Genomic DNA, 10,601 nt, shown 5'->3' on the forward strand with positions numbered 1-10,601 from the left:
CGTCTTCTATGATGATTCGGAACATTCACAAACCACAATGGACTCAGACTAATACTACTCACCCTCCCATGAGGAAAAGTTTTCCCGACGACTCAAGACAAAGCAGTTGGTTTGGGTTCATATTAGCGTTGTTTATCACCCTGTGTAAGCATTGGAAGCCCGACCACTAGCATAATCATTGCATTACATCCCCGTTGAAAACAAGTGATTAAAACGCTTCTCCTTACAACTCTCATCAAATGCCTCACCCTTCCTTTTTATTACAGTCACACGACACGTTTTTTTTGTTTTTCAATCTTTGTTACTTGTTAAAGTTTTATTTTTTTCTACTTTTAGAAAGATTTGACCACCTAACGACTGTAAAATGTCTCGTGTGATTGACACCTTAAATCCATTAAATACTTTGGGTAAAATCTAATTTATTTTCATACGAGCCGTATACAGTTATACGGCCCGTACACATTGTTCGTATCCATTGTATACGACCAGCCAAATTCTTTACACATGGTGTATACGGGCCGTATACAGTTATACGGCCCGTATGGAATGAAAAAAACTGACAAAGTCTGAAGGCACAGACTTTGTTAGTTTTATTTTATTATACACGGGCCGTATAACTGTATACGGCCCGTATACACCATGTGTAAATAAGGATTTGCCATGTGTTAATATTAGGACTCTTTGATAATCACAGCCATCCCCACAGATTTATGTTAAGTAGTTATCATTTTTCACTTGAAGACTGTATAACATATAAGGTCTAGATAGTTTATCGGGGATAAAAAAAACGTCTTTCGTAGATCTTGCAAACACACATTACATGATTGAAACGTTGTAACACATATATAAAAAAAAATTAATTAACCCTAATTACTCAAATGTTATGGTGTTAAGACCGTGGGGTATGGTGGGGCTTGGGTTGGACTTGGGTTAGGGCATGAGTTGACACGTGGCTTGGAGGGCAGACATGGGGTGACCCACATTCAACACGGTATGGTGGGGCGGGGGTTTGGGGCGTGGGTTTGTGGGCTTTGCTGGGCTGACCCGCTGGGCTATTTGTTTTAAAACAACAAATTTAATTTTTTTAATATTTTTAAATAAAGAAAATTACATAAAAAAAATTCCTAACGTTTATATTTGTTTTTTTATCTCTTCTCTCATCTCCAAGACTAGTTGCAACTCGTCACCCTGTAGCTGTAAGTGATCGATCGCCTGTGATAGAATTTTCAAATCATCCCGTCTTTGTTTCAGGGCATCTCTAGCGGCATCTCTAGCTTCTTTGTTCTTTCTTTGTTCGGCCCTTTGTTGTTGGAAGACGTTGAATGTATCTAACTTGCATGCAATGTCATCCAACTGATCGCTGTATATTCCTCTACGCGAGTCCGAACTCCCAGCTGAAGGCGGTGCCGTACCAGATCTTGATTTTTGAGCACGTCTTTTTGCGGCATCTCTTCCATACTCAGGCCGGTTTGGGCTTGGCGAATCATCCAAAAGGTCCTCAAACTCTTGATCTCGTGCATCAGATTGGGCTTGGGACGAGGCCCTTGACCTTTTGGAAGACGTGTTACTTTCACTACCACCGGGATATTCGCCCACTTTGGATGGAACTTACAAATCTCCCAACAATGCATGAAACGGAAGCCGGTCCCCACATTTGATTTGAATGCAAGCAATGCATTTGTCACAATGTCGGCTTCGATTTCACCACTTTTTGGGTTTTACTTTGCTTTATTTAAATAACCACTATATTTTGTAGGTTGGGTGCTTATCTCGCTCCGCTTCGAGGATAAGCTATCGTTTTCACGATAAGCTTCCCTTCCCATTTCTTCATGGAATACTCTACTAACCGCTTCCCACAAATGGGTTCGATGTTGAGAATTTCCTATTTTAATAAAAACAAAATTTAATATATTACAAAGTTATATAAAAAATAACCATTAATAAAAACAAAGTTTAACAATACCTAAACTTGGATGTTGAGATTGTTGACACCAAGCCCTCGCCAATGCAAGTTCTTCAGCAACGACCCATTTTTGTTGTTTTTCGTTTGACGGTTTCAAGTGCTTTCTCCGCCTCGGTTTTTTTCTTATGACTTCTCTTTTTGATGGGTTTCGATGCGGAAGAAGAATCGTTGGGTGGTTGAGTTTCGGGAACGGTTTCGGTTTCGGTTTGTGAAAGGTCGATGGAGGTTGGTGAAAGGTTGATGGGCGTTTGTGTAAACGGGGTAGGTATCGAATCGTCGGTGTGTGGGAAGTTAGTATACAAACGATTCCCAATATACGATGCATAACTCGCTTCAACGGGCATAGAAGAGGGTATGAAAAATGGACGAGGCATTGGACGATTGGGTGGTGGGCTAGGATTATTTTCTTGGAATGCATACGGGTTGTTCTGGTCATAAGCACGGTTATGAGGATGCATTTTTTCGTTTTGTAGAAGGAGAATTGAAAATGATTATAGAAGATGTGGTTGAATGTGGTAAAAAATGGAAGAAAAATGTGAGTTTTATAGTGAAAAAATAAACTTTTTTTTAACATAGCCGTTGGCCAACGGCTAGTTTGGTTTGTCCAGTGAGAGCCCGCTATGTCAGCTTGTCAAGACCGTCCCACGCCCGGCTTGAAACCCAAGCCCCAAGGGCCACGCCCCAACCCAAGCCCACCCGGGGTGGTGGCTTGGGCGTTTTACCCCAACCCACGCCCCAACCCAAGCCCCATACCGCATAGTCTAAAGGCTTGTAGATAGGACTGCAAACGAACCAAACGTTCGGCGAACAGTTCGTGAACCGTTCGGCGGGAAGTTTGTTTGTGTTCGTTTGTTTATTAAACAAACGGACACGAACAAGAAATTTCGTTCGTTTAGTTAAATGAACAAACATGAACAGAGGTCGTGTTCGTTCATTTATGTTCGTGAACGTTCGGTAACGTGTTCGTTTGTGTTTGATAGTTCATTACTGTTTTTAATTTTTGTATTTATTTAAATACTTTAAAATTCCGACAAATTAAATATCTAATAAGTGTCAGTGTATTATATATTTTGTTTTTGTTTGTGTTCGTCTGTTTCTATTTGTGCTCATTTGTGTTCGCTAACGTTCGTTTTTGCCCGTTGTCTAAAATTAACAAACAAACACAAACGAACACGAACAAGTTCATTTCCTTAACAAACGAACACGAACATAAAATTTTGTTCGATAAGTGTTCGTGAACAGTTCGCGAACACATTTATTTCTTAACAAACAAACACGAACAAGGTCTTGTTCGTGTTCGTTTGGTTCGTTTGCAGCCCTACTTGTAGAAATAAATAACTGAGAATAAGTATAGGGGTGTGCACAAATCACTTTGGGTAGGTTGTTTTGGGTGAAAAAATGAACCAAAACCGAAATTTCAGTTAATCAAATAATGGTGGTAACCAATCGGTTTCGATTAAGGTCTCGCTTGTCTAGAGGTTTTAATAAACATATTTAATTTCCGTCCTAACATATTTATGTCCAATATTCCATTTGATGGTATATATTCTATCCTAACGAATTAATGTCTGATATTCCATTTGAAGACTTAGCATATATAGTTCTCACTAGTCTGTAAGGTTTAAAATAAGCATCTCTCTCATAAATCATATAAACACACATCATCCGGCTGTTACTCAGCGAGACAACTCGTTTGGAGGCAGTACGGTTTCAAGAGAAACACCGTAACCAAGTCTGACCAACCTAGCGCAAGCCCGGTTAAGACAACGTAAGTCTGGGTAGATCTTGGCTAAGGTCGCCGTCTTAGCAGTGTGACATTAGGTCACTAAAAAAAAGTCACCGTTCAAAAAGAAGAAAAAAAAAAGAAGGGGGCTACTAAACGTATTCCCTCTTGTTACTTTTCATACCCCCTTTCCATAAAATCACATTTAAACTTATCATATTTACCCCCTATACATGTCATCATTTTTTAAAAGTATTATTTTTGTTACAAAACAAATTCAAAAGTGTAAAAAATTATTGTAGACGTTTTTTTTTTCTTCAAAATTTTTGTTTTTTTATATATTAATTTAAAAAACATATTTTTTAAAGTGTTCATTTCGATCGAAAGTCTTAAACTGGTTTTAACTTGCTTATAACATACTCCTTACACTAATTAAATTTGAACTTATATAGATTGTTAATTTATAGTTTGATAAAATTATTTTAGTACCTATTGTTTATTTGTTCACTTACATAGATGGTTTGAATGATTAATATGTGTTAGGGCTATAAACATTATTTAAAAAAAAATTTATTACTCTTTAATAAATAAAAATTGTTAATTGTTTTATAAACACATTTAAAGTATTAAAAATTATAAAAGTAAGACCTTTAGACGCGGGAAAACATAATATAGACCTTTTTTTAAAACGAGAGTTCAAAACTTTTTTTATAAAAAATGTTATTATTTAATTGTAAAGATGTTCAATAAAAAATCATAATCAAAATACTATTTGAGAAAGTGTCTTTAAAAACAATATTTAAGAACTTAAAAAAAATGTTTTTTAAATAAAAATTAGAAGACAATATTGTTTTTTGAAAAAAAAACGTCTGTAATCTTTTTTTACACTTTTGAATTTGTTTTGTAACAAAAAGAATATTTTTTAGAATGATAATTTGTATAGGGGGTAAATATTACAAGTTTTAATATGATTTTATTGAAGGGGGTATAAAAAGTAACAAGAGGGGGTACGTTTAGATTCGATTCAAAGCCTAATCACTTGCATCGTATGCCGTTCATTTTTATATAAATCACTAATCCAAAGTGTTTGAAGGAATATATTTATTTTTCAAAAAGAGCATATATGGGATTAGGTATTAAATTTTTAATAAAAGCACTTTAATTAAGATATAGAATTAGGTTAATATAAAAAGAATATTTTAGTCCAAAATCAGTTGTTCACACAAATAACACTCCAAAAACAAACAAACAAAATGTATACTTTTCAAAACGGCCCCTTTCGCATCGGAAGAAATCACTGACGAATAGGTGTACAACAGTAGATTGAACCTTCGAATCGTTACTTGCAGGTATGTATTCAGGCTACGTGATCTATAATTTCGTATATGTATACCGATGTATGTATGTATACTGATTATTTGAAGTTTAATTGTTCATCCGATCAATGTTTAGAACTGTAATCGTTGCTTCTAGGTTTCGAAACTTGAAATTCTAGCCGATTGATGTCAAATTTTGTTTGTAAGTTATTAAGTTCAATGTATATACTGTATTCTCTTGATCTCTAATTTATGCATGTATACTGTTAACTTGAAGTTTTTCCTGTTCGGAAGTTTAATTGTTCATGCGATCGATATTTTGAACTGTAATTGTTTTTTATTAGGTTCTGAAATATTGAAATTGTAGCAAATTGCTGTTAAATTAGGTATGAAACTTATTAAGTTCAATGTATATATAATTTATGCATGTATGTATACTGATAACTTGAAGGTTTTCGAGTTCTGAAGTTTAGTTAGTTGTTCATCCGATCAATGTTTGAAAGTATAATCGTTGCGTCTAGCTTTTGAAACTTGAAACTGTAGCCAAATTCTGTCCATTTTGTTATGTAAGTTCAGTTCAATTTCTGTCCAATTTGGTATGTAAGTTGTTAGGTTCAGTGTAATAATATATATTAACTTGAAGTTTTTCTTGTTCTGAAGTTTAATTGTTGATCTGATCAATGTTTGGAACTGTAATCGTTGCTTCTAGGTTTTGAAAACTTGAAGTTATAGCCGGTTGCTGTTCAATTTTGTATGAATGTTATTATGTACAATATCTTCATTATATCCTCATGATCTCTGATTTATGCATGTATACTGATAACTTGGAAGTTTTTACCGTTCTGAAGCTCAGTTGTTCATTCGATCATGGTTTGGAACTGTAACAGTTGCTTATTAGATTCTAAGAACTTGATATTGTAGCAAATTGCTGTTCAATTTGGTATGTAAGTTAATAAGTTCTATGTATGTACTCTATCGCCAATGTGGGGTTAGCTCACTTGGTAGAGACTCGTGTCTCTTAGGGGGGAGGTCTCTTGGGGTTCAATCCCGAGCAAGGAGTAGATTAGGTTTAATATGGTGTAAATTGAGAGTGAGTAAAAAATTGTATACGATCCTTGTGTTTTCTATTTTATGCATGTATACTGATAACTTGAAAGTTTTCCTGTTCTGAAGTTTAGTTGTTCATCCGACCAATGCTTGAAGCTGTAATCGTTGCTTATTAGTTTCTGAGAACTTGAAATTGTAGCTAATTGCTGTTCAATTTGGTATGTAATTTTTTAAGTTCAAAATAATGCTGTAATTGGTCACAGATAAAGTATAATCCCTTGGTCTCTGTTGTTCGTTAGTGTTTTGACCTTTTTGCCATCCAGATTATATTATCATGGACAGTTAAATTAAGTTAGAGTATTCGTACCATATCACACACTATGTGGTACTATAATACTGTTCTGTATGTATATCTGTATCTGTGTGTGTTGTATTAACTTTATGAAGATTTAAAAGGGTCTCATACTTTCATTTGTGATCTATTTCGATAGTGAAAGTAGTGATCAGTAGCTGAAGTGAGCCATGAAAAGGGACAGAAATGAGGGAATTTGGGATTTTGAGAATGGAATGCCACCACAAGATGGCGGTCAGGATCTGATTCTGGGATTGGATGGCGGGACTACTTCCACCGTGTGTATATGCATGCCTGTGTTTTCTTTCACTGATAACTCCCTTCCTCCTGACCCGCCACCTGTCTTAGCTCATGCTGTTGCTGGCTGCTCCAATCATAATAGTGTTGGAGGTAACAGTTTCTTGTTTCTCACCATAACTTTACACACACATTGAAGTTCCTAAAGTCGTACGCCAAAATGATAGCTGCAATGTTAATGGGACAGTTTAGATGATTGGTGTGATGATTACTTTTCTACATATACTTGACAGAAACTGCTGCGAAAGAGACACTAGAACGTGTTATGGCAGATGCTCTTTTTAAGGCAGGGTCCACTCGATCTGCTGTACGTGCAGTTTGTTTAGCTGTATCAGGGGTTAACCATCCAACAGACCAGCAAAGGATCTTAAGTTGGCTTAGGTCAGCTGTCTATAAACAGTTTTGCACATATTACAATCTAATTTTTTCTGACATCCTATACTTTTGTTATTCCAGGGCGATGTTCCCAAATGATGTGAAGTGTTTCGTCCACAATGATGCTGTGGCTGCTATGGCTAGTGGAACCATGGGAAAACTTCATGGGTGTGTACTAATTGCTGGCACGGGGACCATCGCTTATGGATATACTGAAGATGGAAGAGAAGCCCGCGCTTCTGGTGCAGGACCTGTATTAGGTGATTGGGGAAGGTAATATATCATGTAACCAACGTTTGTGACTTTGTGTATATAACTACACACACACAAGCCTGTAAATGAACCTAACGAACACAAACAATGGCATGTTCGTGTTTGTTCATTTAACTTTAACCGAACACGAACATGTAATCGAGCACATTTTTTTTGTTCGTGTTCGTTTATTAAGAAAATCAGTATGTTCGTGTTCGTGTATGTTCATTCGTTTAAAACCTAAAAGAACAGTTCACGAACGTAAACGAACCTATACAAACTTAAACGAAGATAATTTAACAAACAATAAACAACACAAATGAACATAACTGAACAAACATTAATGAACACAAATGAACATAATTGACTAAACATGAACGAACATAAAGTAATTTGTTTATAAATTAGTGATTAACTACGATAAATTCCATTTGAAAACCCATTTTTATCACTGGAAAACCCAATTACCAAATACTTATATCTATATTAGTTAGAAAGTTCCATTTATGTTTAACATCTATATAAATATAAATACTTATGTATTTGAATTGAACCAAACATAAACGAACAAACATAAACAAATGTAAATAAACGAACCAACATAAATGAACGAACAAAACGTGTGTTCATGTTCGTTCGTTTAATTAAATGAACAAAAAATTGTGTTCATGTTCGTTCATTTATTAAATAAACGAACATAAACGAACTTCCCGCCGAACAAGTTCATGAATGTTCGGTTCATTTACAGGCGTTCTACACACACACCCTATATACATTGAGCATAATTGTGTTTACATGCAGTGGATATGGTATAGCTGCAATGGCATTGACATCCGTAATAAGGGCTTATGATGGCCGTGGTCCACAAACAATGCTTACATCAAGAATTCTGCATGAACTCGAACTTTCTTCTCCAGATGAATTGATTGGGTATATGTTTCTCGAAACCTAATTCTAACTCTATGAACTTTCTTCTCCAGATGAATTGATTGGGTATATGTTTCTCGAAACCTAATTCTAACTCTAGAAGTTTGTGCTTTCTAGTTTTATTCGGCTTTTTAGGAACAATGTTGTTGAGATAAAATTGCAGTCATATAAGTGTGTTGCTTTTGTTTGAATACAGGTGGACCTATGCTGATCCATCATGGGCTCGAATCGCAGCTTTGGTCCCAGTTGTTGTATCTTGTGCTGAAGCAGGTGATGAGGTGGCGAATGGAATATTGCTTGATGCAGTTCAGGAGTTGGCCTCAAGTATCAAAGCTGTAGTTTGCAGACTCGGGTTGTGTGGAGAAGGTACATAATCAAAACCGAAAAAAGATATTAAGTTTTTTTCTGATATTATCCAAGTTCACAAAGTTACATGTGTGTTTTTATTTTATTTTCTTTCCCTCATTCATGAGTTTACTTTTAAACAAGCTTAATCAGGATACGTGATGGGTGGTTACTAAGCAGTTAATGCGGTAAAATATCGGATATCGGTCAAGGACCGATATTTGTGATATCGGTCACGGTGGGATATCGGTAATTTTAATATCATGCTAAATTTATATATATAGCAATTTAACACTAACAATTGTAACAAGTAAGAACTGACTAAGACTTAAAACACTAACATTTAACAGTAACAACTAACAATTAAGACTTAAAACACTAATCGCAGCAATAAGAAGAAAAATGAGCGGTAGAAATAAGAAGAATGGTACTGATATCGGGAAAATCGGTGATTTATCGATCAAATATCGGACAATGTCGCTGATATTATCGGTACCGATATTCTGACCAATATTTTGTACCGCTATCTCGGCAGGGGACCGATAACCGATATATCACTGATATATCGGTTGATATATCGGGATATTAACTACATAGGGTGGTTATGAAGTGTTGTATGATTTACATGTGAAATTTACTTGACAGATGGAAAGGGTAGTTGTCCTCTTGTCATGGTTGGTGGTGTTCTTCAAGCCAATAAGAAGTGGGATATCGGAAAAGAAGTAATTAGCTGCATTTCCAAGGAGTTCCCTGGGATGCTTCCAATCCGCCCAAAGGTAAGGATATCGTACTTGGTCAACGTATAGGTCAAAACAGATATTTTACTATCAACCATTTTTATATCTTTTTTTTTCTTAGTTGCTTATTTGGTTATGTGGATTTTATCAGGTGGAACCTGCTGTTGGTGCGGCTTTGCTAGCGTGGAACGTTCTAAAGAAACAGTCCCAGTCTGGAGGTTGACAAGCAGTTGTGCTTAGGTTAAAGAATATTGAGAAATAAGATGTCAAATGTGATTTTCAGACTGTATAGTTGCAAAGGGGGGTAAACAAAACTCAAGAAAGCAAACATGATTTTTCATTGCACAACTGTTCATATCACTGATTTCTTTCATATGGTCATATAACATGATACATCCATAAAAGTAATCACTTCAATTTTTTTATTTGGAGAATCGCACAACTGTTTATATAACTACTTTCTTTTATGATCATGCATCATGTGGTAGCGCTGATAGCCGAAAGACAAGTGAGTACATGCACTAATCGGCCTTTGTCTTAATTGCCTTATGTCCAAGGCTTGATGCAAAACTACTAACGAGCCGGGGGTTTCATTAGAAGCAGCCGCTCAATTCCTACGGGGTATAGGTAAGGCTGTCTAAAAGTTGATCATTATGAGTGTTACGATGAATTTGATTGGGAAGTCCAATGGCAAAAAGAGGGGGATTCGTTAGCTCGTTATTTAGTACGAATCAGCTAAATGACAGAATCCATAAAAATTATTCAACAGGCCCTAGAAGGAATTCCGGGAGGGCCCTATGAAAATTTAGAAATCCGCCGCTTTGATAGAGTAAAAGATACTGTATGGAATGAGTTTGACTATCGATTCATTAGTAAAAAACCTTCTCCGACTTTTGAATTGTCGAAGCAAGAGCTTTATGCGAGAGTCGAAGCACCAAAGGGAGAATTGGGAATTTTTTTGATAGGAGATAAGGGTGTTTTTCCTTGGCGATATAAAATTAGGCCGCCGGGATTTATTAATTTGCAAATTCTTCCTCAGTTAGTTAAAAGAATGAAATTGGCTGATATTATGACGATACAAGCTATCAATTCTTTTTCTAGATTGGAATCCTTAAAAGAGGTCTATGGGATCATATGGGTGCTTATCCCTATTTTTACTCCTGTATTAGGAATTACAATAGGTATACTAGTCATTGTTTGGTTAGAAAGAGAAATATCCGCGGGTATACAACAACGTATCGGTCCTGAATTCGCAGGACCTTTGGGA

General features: G+C 35.9%; 1 protein-coding gene across 3 annotated transcripts; it reads left to right on the forward strand.

The window, feature by feature from the left end:
- The first annotated feature begins 4,884 nt into the window (after nucleotides 1-4,884).
- LOC110878631 (N-acetyl-D-glucosamine kinase) lies at nucleotides 4,885-9,759 on the forward strand. Of its 3 annotated transcripts, none has more exons than XM_022126973.2 (8): nucleotides 4,885-5,035; nucleotides 6,541-6,791; nucleotides 6,932-7,079; nucleotides 7,155-7,346; nucleotides 8,127-8,255; nucleotides 8,449-8,618; nucleotides 9,243-9,373; nucleotides 9,486-9,759. In XM_022126973.2, exons 2-8 carry the CDS (start codon nucleotides 6,572-6,574, stop codon nucleotides 9,555-9,557), a joined length of 1,062 nt encoding a protein of 353 aa, XP_021982665.1. In that variant the 5' UTR covers nucleotides 4,885-5,035; nucleotides 6,541-6,571; the 3' UTR covers nucleotides 9,558-9,759. The 3 variants fall into 3 exon arrangements, with proteins under 3 accessions (XP_021982665.1, XP_021982673.1, XP_035830834.1); XM_022126981.2 differs by having other exon boundaries at nucleotides 4,889-5,035; nucleotides 6,550-6,791; XM_035974941.1 differs by having other exon boundaries at nucleotides 4,899-5,035; nucleotides 6,547-6,791.
- The last annotated feature ends 842 nt before the right edge of the window (nucleotides 9,760-10,601 follow it).

The sequence above is a fragment of the Helianthus annuus genome, chromosome 1 (genome assembly GCF_002127325.2).
Source record: "Helianthus annuus cultivar XRQ/B chromosome 1, HanXRQr2.0-SUNRISE, whole genome shotgun sequence".
Classification (NCBI taxonomy): domain Eukaryota; kingdom Viridiplantae; phylum Streptophyta; class Magnoliopsida; order Asterales; family Asteraceae; genus Helianthus; species Helianthus annuus.